We start from the raw sequence: 17313 nt of genomic DNA on the forward strand, positions 1-17313 counted from the left end.
ACTGTGTTCACTGCATCGGTCCCATGCACTGATCATCACCTGCATTCATGTATATTTCAATCTGCTTATCACTTTTTTAAATGTTTATTTTTATTTATTTATTTTACAGGCTGCGTCACGCCTGTTCAAGAGTTGCCCACAACAGATGGCAGGAATAAAATCTCCGCAAAACTTTTCTGGCACAACTTCACCTGTTTCCAAGGTGCATGGAGAGGATGAAAGAATTCAAAAAGCAGGAACTCCAGCAACACTTGAGGGAAGATGAACAACTTTAATAATTGACCAACGCGTTTCGGCTTGTGGCCTTCATCAGGGTCATAGTAAAACATTGTAAAAATTGCTTAAATACAAGACAGGAAACAGAAAAAAGATTCCAAATTAACCAGTCAAAACTTCATAGATAGGTCAGCTGACATATAATAGGTAGGTATTGGTTAATTGGCTCACGCCCAAGTAAATATCGGACTAGATCATTACTGATGAGGAGGAGGGGGGGGTGACATAACCCCCATATGTCTGAAAATAACACATGCATGAAATGCATAAGGAGGATGCTATAAATATACACACGGGTTTTAAAAAAAAGGGGGGGCAGTCTTTAATGGTAAAAGCACGTTTGAATTAGAAAACAAGATTACAGGAAGGAATAAATTCAAATTCAAATTCAAATTTTTATTTGTCACGTACACAGTCATACACAGTACGATATGTAGTGAAATGCTTGGACAACTGAATAATAAGATAAAATATATAAATTAAATTGAAAATAAAATAACTGTACAACAAAATACACAATACACAATAACAGCAGCAGTGATTTAAGTGATTTAAGTGATGAAGATGTTAAAGATGGCGCCGGTGAGGTCGGCTGCCGTCACGACTGCTCCGACCACTTTTTCTTTGTCTTTGTTTTTTAAGTTAGTTTTCAGCGTTTCTAAATCGGCAAAATCATCACCATTGGGTACATTAGGTATGACAGTGACACTCTTGTTTCTATTGGTATACAATGTACTCACAATTCGAAGTTTTTAACTCCGGATCCGAGCTGGCCGAGTGAGATCTCGAGGGAGAACAAAGGGAAGCGGCGGCGGCCTAGAGGGAAGCGAGCCGGCGTCAGGAACAGGCTGAGAGCTCGTGCACACCGCACACCTCTGCCTAGCATCCTGCTCGCCAACGTCCAGTCACTGGAGAACAAGCTTGACGACCTCAGGGCCAGGATAAAGTTCCAGAGAGACATTCGGGACTGCAATCTCCTCTGCTTCACCGAGACATGGCTGAACCCAGCGGTGCCGGACCACGCCATCCAGCCGGCCGAGTTCTTCTCGGTTCACCGCATGGACAGGACACGGGACTCGGGGAAGTCAAGGGGAGGCGGCGTGTGTTTAATGGTGAACAACAACTGGTGCAACAGTGCGAACGTTGTTCCTCTCACACGCTCCTGCACACCAAATCTGGAACTACTGTCCATCATGTGTCGTCCTTTTTATCTACCTCGGGAATTTACATCGGTCATTGTAAGTGCCGTTTATATCCCACCACAAGCGGACACGGTCACCGCCTTATGCGAGCTGCATGAGGCACTCACACAGCACCAGACACAACACCGGGACGCTGCGCTTATTGTGACGGGGGACTTTAATAGCGCCAACCTCAAACGCGCAGCGCCGAACTTTTATCAACACATCACCTGCCCCACCAGGGGTGAAAGGACACTGGACCACTGCTACACTACGGTCAAGGACGGCTACAAGGCACAATCCCGCCCCCCGTTTGGCAAATCTGATCACGCCGCCATCTTCCTCATGCCAAAATACAAACAAAGGCTGAAACAGGAAGTTCCGGTTCAGAGGAAGGTCGCGCGCTGGACGGATCAATCGGTGGCCGCGTTACAGGACGCACTCGATGACGCAGACTGGGGCATGTTCAGAAACAGCTCCGACGATGACGTCAACGTGTTTACGGAAGCGGTTGTGGGATTCATCGGGAAACTAGCGGATGATACCGTGGAGACAAAGACTATCACAACGTTTCCCAACCAGAAGCCGTGGGTGGATAAAACCATCCGCGACGCTCTGAGATCCCGCACCGCTGCCTACAACACGGGACTCATGACGGGGGACATGGACCCGTACAAAGCCGCGTCATATAACGTGCGGAGGGCGGTGAAAGAGGCGAAGCAGCGCTACGGGAGGAAACTAGAGTCACAACTCCAACAGAGTGACTCTAGGAGCCTGTGGCGGGGACTAAGGACAATAACGGACTATAAAGCACCAACAACCGGTATGACGAACGCGGCCGTGACTCTGGCAGACGAGCTGAACACTTTCTATGCTCGCTTCGAGGCTGCAGCTAAGGTCTCCAACAATGCTAGTGTTAGCGGCGCTAACGGCTGCAGACAGGAAGATACTGCCAGCACCGGAAACGTGCTCGTCATCTCCGAGCATGAAGTAAGGAGAGCCTTCAAGAGAGTGAACACCAGGAAAGCAGCAGGACCAGACGGCATCCCAGGTCGTATCCTAAGAGACTGCGCATACCAGCTAGCTCCTGTGTTCACTGAGATATTCAACATCTCTTTATCTCAGTCGGTGATCCCCACATGCTTCAAAGAGTCCATCATTGTTCCTGTCCCGAAGAAACCCCACCCTGCTTCTCTCAATGACTATCGCCCTGTAGCCCTCACCTCAGTAGTGATGAAGTGCTTTGAACGCCTGGTCAGAGACTTCATCATTTCTTCACTACCAGACACACTGGACCCACTACAGTTTGCTTACCGTCCAAATCGTTCCACAGACGATGCCATCTCTCATCTCCTCCACACATCACTCACTCACTTGGACACTAGAAGGGGGAATTATGTTAAAATGCTCTTCATAGACTACAGCTCTGCATTTAACACCATAATTCCCTCCACACTCACCACCAAGCTGGAGCATCTGGGACTCAGCTCATCTATGTGTCAGTGGATCTCCAACTTCCTAACTGGCAGACCACAGGCAGTAAGGATGGGCGGACATGTCTCAGCCTCCACCACTCTCAGCACTGGAGCCCCCCAGGGGTGTGTTCTGAGCCCCCTGCTGTACTCTTTGTACACATATGACTGTGTGGCCACTACCAGCTCCACCACCATCATCAAGTTTGCTGACGACACCGTCGTGGTGGGCCTGATCTCTGATAACAACGAGACGGCCTACCTGAAGGAGATTAGGAATCTGGAGAACTGGTGCCAGAGGAACAACCTCCTTCTAAACGTCAGTAAGACAAAGGAGCTGATAGTGGACTTCAGCACTAAGCAGGAGAGGAACTACCAGACCCCCGTCATCAACGAGTGCCCAGTGGAGAGAGTGGACAGCTTCAAATACCTCGGAGTTCACATCACGCAGGACCTGTCATGGTCCTGCCACATCAACACCGTGGTGAAAAAGGCCCGTCAGCGTCTCTACCACCTCAGACGCTTGAGGGACTTCCAACTGCCCTCCAAGGTGCTCAGGAACTTTTACTCGTGCACCATAGAGAGCATCCTGGCGGGAAACATCTTAACCTGGTTCGGGAACAGCACCATGCAGGACAGACGAGCTCTACAGAGGGTTGTGCGGTCAGCTGAGCGCACCATCCGCTCCGAGCTCCCTGACCTGCACTCAATCTACAGCAGGCGGTGCTGGACCAAGGCCAGGAAGATGGTGAAGGACCTCAGCCATCCCAACAACAGACTGTTCTCTCTGTTGAGGTCAGGAAAGCGATTCCGCTCCCTGAAGACCAACACAGAGAGACTGAGGAGGAGCTTCTTCCCGCAGGCGATACGGTCTCTCAATCACACCACCACACAGTACTGACCCACACATATGGTTCTTACACACACTGGACATTCTGGACTTTGGTTTTGCACAACACTGGTCACTGTATTCTTCATTTCCGGTTAATACTTGTACAGCTGCTGTTATTGTGTATATATTTATTTATATTTAGATTTCTTCATACATTCTTATATAGTTCTATATTGTGTATTGTGTATTTTGTTGTACAGTTATTTTATTTTCAACTTTAATTTATATATTTATCTTTATCTTATTCTTCCCAGTTAAATTTACCCTTCATTCTAATTTGTGTTGTACAGTTATTTCATTTTTAACCTTAATTTATATTTTATTCCTTCCTAGTTAAATTTACCCTTTTTAATTTTTCATATTTATTTCCTATCTTATTCATAGCCTTTTCCTTTTTTCTCTTTAGGTCACGAGCAGTTGTCCAAGCATTTCACTACATATCGTACTGTGTATGACTGTGTACGTGACAAATAAAATTTGAATTTGAATTTGAATTTGAAGTGAAAGTAAAATCTCCAACTACAAACTAAATGAAAAAATGTTTGGCTGTCCAGACAAAACCTTCTTGGGGTCCAGATTTGGACCAGAGTCAGGGGATTGGGGATCCCTGTTGTAGGGTCTACCTTACCATGTAAAGCACTTGAAGGAGACTGTTGTTATGATTGAAATAAAACCCAACTGAAAAACTAAACACACTAACACTTTGTCACAAATTCAGCAGAGAGAAGTCCCTCGCTGTGCACACAGAGCCGAGAAAAGAGACGCTCATGTCTGTTCATTTCTGCTCTGTTTGATGAAAACTGTGTTACTGAGGAACAATGAGAGGACTCGCCTCTGAACACTCAGCGTGAGGAGTTGACACTGCAATAACATTCACACATCAACATACAGAAGATTGTTTCAGTGTTAGGTTTAGTGAAATTTGAGGTTAATGGTGTGCCTCAGACTTTGTAATTCCCGTGTGTGTGACTTATTCAAACATTCTCCTAAATGCAAAACAAGGTTTACCTTTTAAGACTAAATAAATCTGAAAGCTTTTCCATCCTAAAAGAGGACAACAATGTGTAGTTTATGATGTTCTAAAGGTTTCAGCAGCTTTTTGAATTTGTCACACGTGTGGAAATGTATGAGTGAGTCTTTGTATCTTACTGTGAGTGATGCTCGTCAGCACACAAACCCAGAGTTTCTCTACAGGAACACAGAGAGAGTTATTCCCTGTACTGTAAGGACACATTCAGCATTGTGCAGTAACTCCAGATCAGCCCAGTTAAATGATTACATGGATGTGAGTGTGATCGTCAGAGCAGCCCTGATCAGTGTCAGGTTATAATGACCAAGGTGTACACAAACACTAAGTTTGATATTAAAATGTGTGAAGTGTAAATTCAGCCAAAGCCTTTAACCGGGCTGTGAAAAAATACAATGCCTGTGTCTCAATCTCGCATCTCATATGAAGTGAAGAAATATTTTTAAAAATAATATGAAGGCAATAAGAGAGTGTTACAAGCATAGCTCTAGAGAATGCAGCCTCATGGGCAGTGCAGTCCGTGCTGCAGGGAGAATGGACTGCCATACCCGTGATGTGTCTGTGAGCGAGGAGGGAGAAAAAGGAGAAAAGTACAAGTTGTCATAGAGCAGAAACGCGAGCTGGAAGCATGTAAATACAATAATAATCACTGCAGCCAAAAGCCCAGTTGTAAGTACGCTATTAAGACTCGACTGTACGCTGTGTTCGTGTTTTCCTCCCAAACAATAAGCTCCGTTGGAGCCTTTCAACGCCTCTCTCTGTCTCTGGCTAGCAAACTTGACCCAGACAACAAAGTTCTGTAATCTGTAGTGGAATACATTTTAAAAGTAACCTTCCCAACACTGTTAATAGACCTCTCTGCATTGAATCATACTTGTTATTAATCTCTGTCTGTCTTTTCTCCTGTCTTCCTTCTCTCACCCCAACCAGTTGTGACAGATGGCCGCCCCTTCCTGGTTATTTGAGAGTTCTGCTTTCCTGTTAAAAGGGAGATTTTCCTGCCGTTTTCATCAGATTCCACTACACTGCATTTTCGCAGGAAATGCAACTTTTTATATTTTTTATTTAACATTTAATTAACAATATATATATTTGGATTCAAACTAGAACAAGACTTGGTATTATTTAAATGGTATGCTTATGTCTCAGACATTACCCCCCAAAAATTGGACTCATGTCTCAAAAGTTTGTCTGCTAAAGGATTGCCTACATTTGATAGCTTGATTAAAGATGGAAATTTAATTAGTGTTGATACATTGAAACAAAAATACAATCTGGAAAGACAGGATTTATGCCGATACTTGTTAATAAGACACTATATAAAGAGGACAATTAGAGTGGTGTCGGACACTAATGTAGATTTGATAGCAATGCTCAAAAAGGCATATAGTGGTGACGTCAACAAAAAACACATTTCCTGTTTGTATACATTTTTTACAAATAAGATGGGAGAAGGAGGGAGGAGTGTGCATAACATAAACAACAATTGAAATGCACTAGCTCACAAAGATGGAGGGAATTTGGATGGAAATTTTGATTAGGTTCTTTATCACCTCTTACCAAAAGACTCATTATGATGGGAATCCCCCGTATGCTGGAGAAAATATGGACACAGACCTCTGACATTTGCAGGCAGAATTTTAAACCTTGGGTGAAATGTGGTCAATGCAGTTCTTAAGCATGCATGCAAATGTTCATTAGTCAGCTGTGAGCGAGTTTTCCCCATTCATCTTTAAATGCCAGATTTTCACTTCAGGAAGCACACAGCCCCACTCCACTGACGACTTGCTGTTGGCCAACACCCTCAATGACCTTTACTGCCGGTTTGATGAGACATCGAGCAGCTTTCACACCTCAATAGAGACACTTTGGTCACTCATCCTCCCACCTTCCCCACTCCCCCCACAACAGAGCCATCGACGCTATCAAAGACTTCACCCACAGGAGCCCCCTTCTCACTTCACACCTATGAGGACTTCACACCACCTTCTCCCACTACAACCCTTCATATTCATGAAGCAGATGTGAGGACGCAGTTTATCCCTTTAGACCTACTAAATAACCAATTTAATTCAATTCAGTTGTAAGGTCTTTATATCAAGCTCTGCTGTGTTCAAGCTATTAATTACTGTACGCAGGAGAACCAAAACACACATCAAACATTAAAGTTCAGTTATCCCAGCTTTAACCTTGGGATGCCTCAGCTTCTCCTTTATATCCCCCACACTCAACTCTCTGCATCAGGAAGCTCCTGGCACTGGTCACCCTGGGAGTTTCGTCCTTCTACGCCCCAACAGTGAGCAGATAACATAGTGAAGCATCGCCAAGCAGTTTTCACAAGGTCATGCTGACACAAAATTTGACTGACTTTAAACACTTGTCACTTCAGGTGTTGCTCTGATATACAGGAAATGACATCACGGCTCAAACTCTTTGTCAGTAAACCATTTCTTTATTTAACATGTAAAATTTTGGTTTAACTGTTGCAGGATTTCATTACACAAACAAGCTGAAAAAAAAACTGCAGAACACCTGGATCAATGCATTCAATAAAAATTTAACAGGAAACAGATTTCTTAATCAAACTGCTGGAACAAAGCTAACCACTCAACACAAACACTACAGTAGAACAGTTTAGAAAGCTTAAAATGTAACGAGAGGCACATTTTCATTCATAGGTGCCTCATCAGATCTTTACAGAAGACTCCACCTGAACTCTGTGGAGCCTGATCTCAAGGGTTTAAGTCTGACCCTGAAACCAGAAGAGGATCTTTCTGTCTCTGCAGATTCACTTTGATCCAGAGATGGGAGTGATTTCAGTCCTGCATCACGCTGATGTTTGCACAGAGGAGTTAATTTAGTAAACGTTTTTGAACATTGGTAACAGTAAAACAGTTCCTTCATAATCATTATGCAAATTTTTACTCTGTGAATGGTACTCATGGCCATTGATCAGTGGTTGTTGATCAATGGCCATAAGAATTTGCATATTAATGATGAAGAAACTGACCTCACAGCCCATTGTTCACTCATTGGGCCGGTTTCAGTCGTTATGCAAATGTACTGTTTACAAGATTAACGTAAAAGCAGGAATCAAGACGTAACAGTTTATTTGTAACATGGAATCGTTTGTGAGTGGAGTATGAACTGAGATTACTCAAACTCTTTCACAGATGAAGTTCTCTTTCATGTGTCTGCGTTCATGCTTAGTATGATCACATGATTGGGAAAAGGTTTTGTCACAGTGTCTGCACTTGTATGGTTTCTCTCATGTGTGGACTCGTTTATGCTTTTCAAGCTGACGTGCACTGATGAAGGATGACCCACACTGATCGCAGACATGCTTTTTAACGCCACTGTGAATGACTTCATATTGTTTGAAGTGCTTTGAAGTGCTTTCTTTACAGTAGTTCATTTCGTCTCCAGTGTGTCTACGTTGATATATTTTCAGAGTCCTTCAATGACTTCAAGTTTTTCCACAAAGGTCACAACAAAAGTCTTTCCCGCAGCGATGACAGGGTTGAGAACTTGATCCATCTGTGTTGCTCTGCTTCTAAACAAAGACACAAAGACAGTGTAAGTCAGTCCGTCAACATTTTTATCCTGAACGTCGCCTGAGATAAAGAGCATCTCTGCCAAAGTCCAATTACATTTTACTGTTTACATTGTCACACTCAGCTCAATTTAATGTGCTATAAAAACCATAAGAGTAAAAACATTAAATTAATAGTTTAATGCTACAATAACAGTAATACAATTCTCAAACACTATCCCTAAAAACCTGTGATCAGAGTCTGAATAATCATTCAGAGCTGCCTTTCCATGCTAACATGCTAACATGCTAACACAATTTGATGAGCAGAGTTGTTTCAAACAGTCGGGCTGACAACATAAAAACAAAAATACATACCTCACAGTAGCTGCACTTGTAGAGTCTTTCTAGTGTGGATCTGTTGGTGTGCTTTCAGGTAACGTGGAGATTTAAAAGTCTTCTCACACAGGTCACATTTATAAGGTCTCTCCTCAGAGTGGGTAAACATGTGACATCGTAACTCTGTGTTTGTAGCAAACTGTTTGCCACACTGCTCACAGCAGTACACATCATGTCTGGTGTGAATGCGTAGGTGTGTATTTCGCCTCCCTATCTGGCTGAAGGTTTTTCCACAAATGTCACAGCTGTATGCCTTAATTCCAGAGTGGGTAACTAGATGGCTCTGTAAGCTGCTACTGCGAGTAAAAGCTCTGCCACACTGATCACAGCTGTACGCTTTAACTCCACTGTGGATGAGTTGGTGTGTTTTTAAGCTTCCAGAGTGGGTAAAAGACTTTCCACACTCGTCACAGCTGAACGGTCTCTCTCCAGTGTGGATGAGTTGGTGTGTTTTTAAGTTTCCAGAGTGGGTAAAAGACTTTCCACACTCATCACAGCTGAACGGTCTCTCTCCAGTGTGGATGAGTTGGTGTATTTTTAAGCTTCCAGAGTGGGTAAAAGACTTTCCACACTCGTCACAGCTGAACGGTCTCTCTCCAGTGTGGATCAGTTGGTGTGTTTTTAAGCTTCCAGCGTGGGTAAAAGACTTTCCACACTGCTCACAGCTGAACAGTCTCTCTCCAGTGTGGATGAGTTGGTGTGTTTTTAAGCTTCCAGAGCGGGTAAAAGACTTTCCACACTCGTCACAGCTGAACGGTCTCTCTCCAGTGTGGATCAGTTGGTGTGCTTTCAAGTTTCCAGATTGGGTAAAAGACTTTCCACACTCGTCACAGCTGAACGGTCTCTCTCCAGTGTGGATCAGTTGGTGTGCTTTCAAGTTTCGAGAGTGGGTAAAAGACTTTCCACACTCGTCACAGCTGAACGGTCTCTCTCCAGTGTGGATCAGTTGGTGTGTTTTTAAGTTTCGAGAGTGGGTAAAAGACTTTCCACACTCGTCACAGCTGAACAGTCTCTCTCCAGTGTGGATGAGTTGGTGTGTTTTTAAGCTTCCAGAGTGGGTAAAAGACTTTCCACACTCGTCACAGCTGAACGGTCTCTCTCCAGTGTGGATGACCTGATGCATTTTTAGGGAAGCTTTCACAGTAAAATCTTTCCCAAACTCGTCACAGTTGTATTTTTTTCTTCCACTTCTTTCTTCAACGAATTTGTCGGGCTCCTGAGAGCGTTGACTTCTCGATCCACGTTGGTCCTGCAGTGACAGAGATACAAACAGAGGCAGTGAGTTGTGGGAAATTCATTATTCTAACCGGCCTTTTATTAGTGGTATTTTGTGACCTTTTATTGAATAAGTAGTTATACTTCTTTTCATACACACATTGCAAATGTGCTCATGAGAGTTGGCATTCAGTCTTTTGAGGGTCAATGCAAACACACGTACAGACACAGATAAATATTAGACTTGTTTCTAGGGCAAAGGTGAGAGACATTTGGCCTGCAAAGTGTCTGTACGCCTGCCCAGTGAGATTAGCACATGATGTAAAAGAGTTTACCCACGCTTATTTACCCACGCTTATTAGCACAGAGGAGCATAGCTGATGCTATAGCAGTGGAACGGAAAATAGTTGGGCATTTTAAACATTCCGCCTTAGCCTACTCCCGCCTCGAGGACATTCAGGGACAGGTCAACCAGCCAAAAAAAGAGACTGCAGCAGGACGTACAGACGCGCTGGAACAGCACGTATTACATGCTCCAGTCCCTCATTGAGCAAGAGCGAGTTCTGGGCGTTTCTGAGCACGAACTCCCTGACTATCTCACCGCTCACCAATGGGCTCTTACGGAGACGACTGTTGCCATCCTCGCCCCCTTTGAGGAACTAACTAAAAAAGTGAGCAGCTACGACGCACTAGCCTCTGATGTCATCCCAGCTGTGACTGTGCTTGTGAGACTTCTAAACAGAGAAACAGACAAGTAAATACCTCTCATCCCCATGTAGCAGTGTGGAAAGTGAAAGTCTTTTTAGCTCAGTGTCACACATTATAGATGAAAACAGAAACAGTCTGACTGCTGATAATGCAGAAAAGCTACTTTTCTTATAAAAAAAAAAAAACCTGCCACTCACTTTTTCTCTCCATTAAGTGAGTCATCTTAGACTTGATGTTAATACCTACCTCAGTTGCACTGACTGCCACAGTTCTATGTCGGTGGATGTTGTTAGTTTATTCAAATATTGTGCACTAAATAGCAAAGATGTTTATTAATGCCCCTTGTGTTGTCCAAAGCGGCAGAGTTTACAATAAACTGAAAACAATACTTGAGTTGCACTGTCACTGTTTACATTTTTTTCTCATAATTATTTATTCTGTGATGTGTTGCATACAACATGCTTTTCATTTTAAATAAATGTGCTTAATTCCAAGTGTGAGTGAGTGAGTGAGTGAGTGAGTGAGTGAGTGAGTGAGTGAGTGTGTGTGTGTGTGTGTATAGCGTAGTGGACTACACGCCTTTGGAACCCAGGATCGCACGTTCCATTCCTGCCTGGGGCGTCTGTATCCAGTAAGGGTCCTAAGGCTAGATCCCCTATGCTAAGCGAGCCTACCGCAGACATGAGTGAGACAGATAAATATGAAGGCATGCCGGCTCGGACGTCGCCCGGATCAACAAGGTCCGCGTCAGGTGTTGAGGAACCAGGGCACCCTGACGAAAAGTGGGCTACTGGAACAAGAAGGCATCGGTGGGCAAGAGACGAAAACAGGGCGTTGATGGAATGCTACTACGCAAGTAACCCCGGCGGAAGGGGCTACATGAATAGGATGACGGACCTATGGATTCTTCGATACCCAACATCCACAATGAAGGCGAAACAACTAGTAGCTCAGTGTTCCAACATTCGAAAGAAGGGACTGATATCACAGCTAGAGATTGATGAGGTACAACAGAACACACATGCTATGGCAAGGAGGAGTCAGGACGCCAGGTCAGGGGGGAGATATCATCACCCCCACCCGAGATTAGCCCCAAGTGCGATAGGAGAAGGATCGTTGAGTGCGAGAGGAACTGACCTGAAAAATAGGAGCTTGAAACCTGGATCCCCCGTAGCCGGTTACCAAGATTACATGAAGTAACCTCAGAAGGTCTGCTAGATGATGTTAATGCAGCACTACGGACAATACCTACAACCACGATTACCGACACTAACAAGCTGATCTACAATACGGCAGCAGTGATCAGTGAGATGCTTGGCTACAAGTTGAACAGCCACAAGGGGCAGTACCCTCCATGGAGAAGGAGGCTAGAGGGCAAGATCAAAGTAGCACGGAGGGAGGTTAGCCAACTAACAGAGTTGCAGAAAGTTGCGACAAAGAAGGTGCATAAGAAATACAGCCAGCTGTCCATACCTGAGGCCTTGGAAACTGCCGAGCAAAGACTCACAGCCTTGGCCAGCCGCTTGAGGAGGTACACCAGAGAGATAGAAGGCAGGAGAATAAACCAGCTGTTCTCCACAGAACTCTCAGTGGCAAGGGAACAATAATAAGAGAACAGCACCACCAAGGCTGGAGACGGAGCAATACTGGAAGAGCATATGGGAGAAGGACGCAACCCATAACGGCAATGCTCAGTGGCTAGTGGATCTGAGGGCAGACCACAGCGACCTCCCTGAACAGGGTCCAGTAACCATCACAGTGGCAGATATCCAAGAAAGGGTCTCCAGTATGAAGAGTTGGACAGCACCAGGGCCCGACATGGTTCACGCCTACTGGCTAAAGAAGCTGACTGCACTCCACAAGCGTCTGGCAGCACAAATGAACCAGCTGCTAGTTAACGAGAGACACCCGGAATGGCTAACCGAAGGTCGGATGGTCCTGATCCCCAAGGACCCCAAGAAGGGACCGGTCCCCTCCAACTACCGACTAATAACCTGCCTCAGTACTACATGGAAGCTCCTGTCAGGCATCATATCGGCTAAGATGAACAGGCACATGGGTCAATACATGAGTGGGACACAGAAAGGAATTGGCAAAAATACCAGAGGCGCAAAACACCAGCTACTGGTAGACAGAACAGTCAGCCGAGACTGCAAGACCAGACTGACCAACCTGTGCACTGCCTGGATTGATTACAAGAAGGCCTATGACTCAATGCCCCACAGCTGCATACTGGAATGCCTAGAATTGTACAAGATCAATGGGACCCTAAGAGCCTTCATCAGGAACTCAATGGGGATGTGGCGTACAACACCAACTCCAAGCCCATAGCACAAGTCACCATCAAGTGCGGGATCTATCAAGGAAATGCTCTGTCCCCACTGCTGTTCTGCATAGGCCTGAACCCCCTCAGTGAGATCATTAACAAGACTGGCTACGGATACCGACTACGGAACGGAGCAGTTGTCAGCCACCTCCTGTACATGGATGACATCAAGCTGTATGCCAAGAGTGAACGAGACATCGATTCACTGATCCACACTACCAGGCTATACAGCAATGACATTGGAATGTCGTTCGGACTGGAGAAGTGTAGTCGGATGGTAACAAAGAGAGGGAAGGTAGTCAGAACTGAGGGGATTGAACTACCAGAAGGCAACATTGCAGACACAGAGGACAGTTACAAGTACCTGGGGATCCCGCAGGCGAATGGGAACCATGAAGAGGCCGCTAGAAAAGCTGCAACCACCAAGTACCTGCAGAGGGTCAGGCAAGTCCTGAGGAGTCAGCTGAATGGTAAGAACAAGATCCGGGCCATCAACACGTGATCAGGTACCCTGCTGGGGTAATAGGCTGGCCAAAGGAGGAGATAGAAGCCACTGGCATAAAGACAAGAAAGCTCCTTACCATGCATGGAGGGTTTCACCCCAAGTCCAGCACCCTGAGGCTGTACGCTAAGCAGAAGGAAGGGGGCCGAGGACTGGTGAGTGTCAGCACCACAGTCCAGGATGAGACAACGAACATCCAAGAATACATTGGAAAGATGGCCCCAACTGACCGAGTGCTCAGTGAATACCTCAGGCAGCAGAAACCCAAGAAAGAGGAGGGAGAAGAGGAACCATCATGGAAGGACAGGCCCCTGCACGGTATGTACCACCAGCAGATAGAGGAGGTGGCTGATATCCAGAAATCTTACCAGTGGCTGGACAAAGCTGGACTGAAAGACAGCACAGAGGCACTAATCATGGCAGCACAAGAACAAGCTCTGAGTACAAGATCCATAGAGGCTGGGGTCTATCACACCAGGCAAGACCAGGCACCACTGTAAAGATGCCCCAGAGACAATCCAGCACATAACAGCAGGGTGCAAGATGCTAGCAGGCAAGGCATACATGGAACGCCATAACCAGGTGGCCGGCATAGTGTACAGGAACATCTGTGCCGAGTATAACCTGGAAGTCCCGAGGTCAAAATGGGAGATGCCCCCAAGGGTGGTGGAGAATGACCGAGCTAAGATCCTGTGGGACTTCCAGATACAGACTGACAAAATGGTGGTGGCTAACCAACCGGACATAAATCTCCATCAAACATGCCAGGTTCACTTTCTTTACTGTCAGAGTCACTTTCCGTGCCGTGCGGCTCCTCGGAAATGATGTCGGCTTTTGCGAAAGCTCGAACAACAGTGCCAGCAGACATGTTAGCCCAAGCATCTACAATCCATTGGCAAATTGTGGCATAACTCGCCCGGCGCTGCCTTCCACTCTTGGTGAAACTGTGGTCTCCATCGGTCATCCATCGCTCCCAGGCCGCTCGCAGCCTTACTTTGAACGGGCGATTCACACCGATGTCCAGCGGTTGGAGTTCCTTTGTCAGGCCTCCCGGAATGACAGCAAGCTCACAGTTCATTCGTTTCACTAGTTCTTTCACATCGGCTGTGAGATGGGCACGCATAGAGTCACAGATTAAGAGCGATGCGTGGAAAAAACCACCTGGTCTCCTTACATACACCTCCCTCAGCCACTCTTTCATCATTTCCTCATCCATCCAGCCCTTTTCATTTGCCTTAATGATGATTCCTGCTGGAAACTTCTCTTTAGGCAAAGTCTTTCGCTTAAAAATCACCATAGGCGGCAGTTTCTGTCCATTAGCATGGCAGCCAATATATAATATATATATATATATATATATATATATATATATATATATATATATATATATATATATATATATATATATATATATATATATATATATATATATATATAGATATATAGATCGATATACATACATACATATACACACACACAGCTTCAAACGACGTGTGGACTATTAAATTAGTCGTTGACGTAATCGAGACTAGTTGACTAATCGTGGCAGCCCTAATATATATATATCAATATTTTTCAATACACGTGTCCATATTTATGTCTCCAGATTGTTTGTATAGTGAGCCTTTAAGACTGTACTCTTGGAACAGTTTTTATTTTTGCTGCTTTTGTCTTACACTGTCAAATAAACACAGATTTGCAGCGTTTGTATGTGTGTGCAAAAGCAAATGTGCCAGGCCTCAAAGACAATGGGTGCTTTGCACAACAAAAGCAGGATGTGAATCGAGCATATGACCTGTACAAATCTCAGCAGGGGTGATTAACACCTCGGGACTTTCACCAGAAAATAAAAAAGTCAGAAATTCTAGTAGGTGTTGGGTTCAGGGGATTTCTGCAAATTTGCGCAGGGTTAGTAAATCAAGTGTTGAAGTTAGCTCGGTGCTTACCTTTAGATGAGCCCACAAACCGAGAGAAAGTCCGTGATGAAGCTGCAACTCTTTCTCTCAGCTACGATCCAGGAGACAAGGGTGGGCGGATCGATGCAGATATTTATCCAGACGTTGGTAGTGGTTTTTGATCGGTACGTTAGTTTGTTTCTCTCCTGTAGATTCACTTCTTTACTCGCTGTGGATGAAAAAGCAGCTCTGTCTGTGTGAACACCTCTTCTTATGCGGCAGACGCACTTTGCTCCGCCCCCTTCTTCCTGCCCTGCTGGGATTTGTTACTGTGCCGTCACGTGACTCAGATGCGCTCAGAAGACGCATTTGGACTGCAGAGAGTGAGAAAGAGGAGCAACATGTGGAGATATTTTATGACTGTAATTGAAAATGCTGGAGAACAGATGGAAGGCGTGTCAAGCCACAGGGGACCACAACAAGCTGTAGAGTTCAGCTTATTTTACCTCAGTTAAATGCTTTGACTGAAGTCTCACTGCACACACTCAAACTTAGTGTTTGTGTACACCTTGGTCATTATAACCTGACACTGATCAGTGCTGCTCTGACGATCACACTCACATCCATGTAATCATTTAACTGGGCTGATCTGGAGTTACTGCACAATGCTGAATGTGTCCTTACAGTACAGGGAATAACTCTCTCTGTGTTCCTGTAGAGAAACTCTGGGTTTGTGTGCTGACGAGCATCACTAACAGTAAGATACAAAGACTCACTCATACCTTTCCACACGTGTGACAAATTCAAAAAGCTGCTGAAACCTTTAGAACATCATAAACTACACATTGTTGTCCTCTTTTAGGATGGAAAAGCTTTCAGATTTATTTACTCTTAAAAGGATAAAAGATCTTTTTAAGAATTTTGCATTCAAGACGAGAATGTTTAAATAAGTCATGTAAATGAGAATTTCAAAGTTGGTGGCTGCAGTATATACAAATTGGTGTATCTCAAAAATAAAACTATGAAGACACTCAAAATTAATTTGGAAACTGTTTTATGCAACTTTTTTACATTTACAATTTTGAGGGATGAACCTCTGAAATTTCTTTAACTAGAAATTTGTGTAAAAATACTTCTGTAAACATTTGGGATATAATGGTTGTATTGCTGTATAGCAACTTGAAATACTCCCAGAAATGGCACTACAACATGTAAAAATATAACGATAAGCTCAGGCAGACTTGGTTCTGTGGTAGGTCTAAAGGGTTAAACTGCTTCCTCACATCTGCTTCAAGATTATGAAGGGTTGTAGTTGGAGAAGGTGGTGTGAAATCCTCATAGCTGTGGAGTGAGGGGGGAGCTCCTGTGGGTGAAGTCTTTGATGGTGGTGATGGCTCTGTGCTGGTGGGAGTGGGGAGGTGGGGGGGATGATGGACCAAAGTGTCTCTATTGTTGGGGAAGGTGGAGGTGTCAAGGCTGCTTGACGTCTCATCAAACCAGCAGTAAAGGTCGTTGAGGGTGTTGGCCAGCAGCAGGTCGTCAGTGGAGTGGGGCTGTGTGCTTATATCCTTACTCTCATTTCCCTTAGCGTATCTGCAACATGCAACTTCTGTCGGTGCTGTGCTACTGGAAACTGAATTTCCCGGAGGAACCGAGCCGAGGGATTAATAAAGGTCCATCCATCCATCGGACATTTGCACACATGCTTAAGAATTGCATTGAGCCCATTTCCTCCAAAGTAAAATTCTAGCTGCACATGTCCATGAAAATTTCTCCCACTGAGATGAGAGCCAGCACTGTTTTGCAGTATGTTTTAAGTTACATTGTTTTGAGTTTGTCATAAATATTTACTGCACAGTTTAAAGCACTTCTGAATTTTCCTGAATAT

At 44.7% G+C, this 17313-nt stretch overlaps 1 protein-coding gene across 1 annotated transcript; it reads right to left on the reverse strand.

Annotated features, from left to right (window-relative positions):
* Positions 1-7613: 7613 nt before the first annotated feature.
* On the reverse strand, positions 7614-15685 carry LOC147321408 (uncharacterized). The gene is made up of 3 exons (XM_086305338.1): positions 15477-15685; positions 8759-10028; positions 7614-8401 (listed from the first exon to the last, which is right to left on the reverse strand). The coding sequence occupies exon 2, from the start codon at positions 9900-9902 to the stop codon at positions 8760-8762; it is 1143 nt and encodes a 380-aa protein (XP_086161464.1). The 5' UTR covers positions 9903-10028; positions 15477-15685; the 3' UTR covers positions 7614-8401; position 8759.
* Between the last annotated feature and the right edge of the window lie 1628 nt (positions 15686-17313).

This window comes from Aulonocara sp. 'chitande type north' Nkhata Bay, linkage group LG9 (genome assembly GCF_057382095.1).
Source record: "Aulonocara sp. 'chitande type north' Nkhata Bay isolate Kocher_YH1m ecotype deep benthic linkage group LG9, A_spYH_male_GT1.1, whole genome shotgun sequence".
NCBI lineage: Eukaryota > Metazoa > Chordata > Actinopteri > Cichliformes > Cichlidae > Aulonocara > Aulonocara sp. 'chitande type north' Nkhata Bay.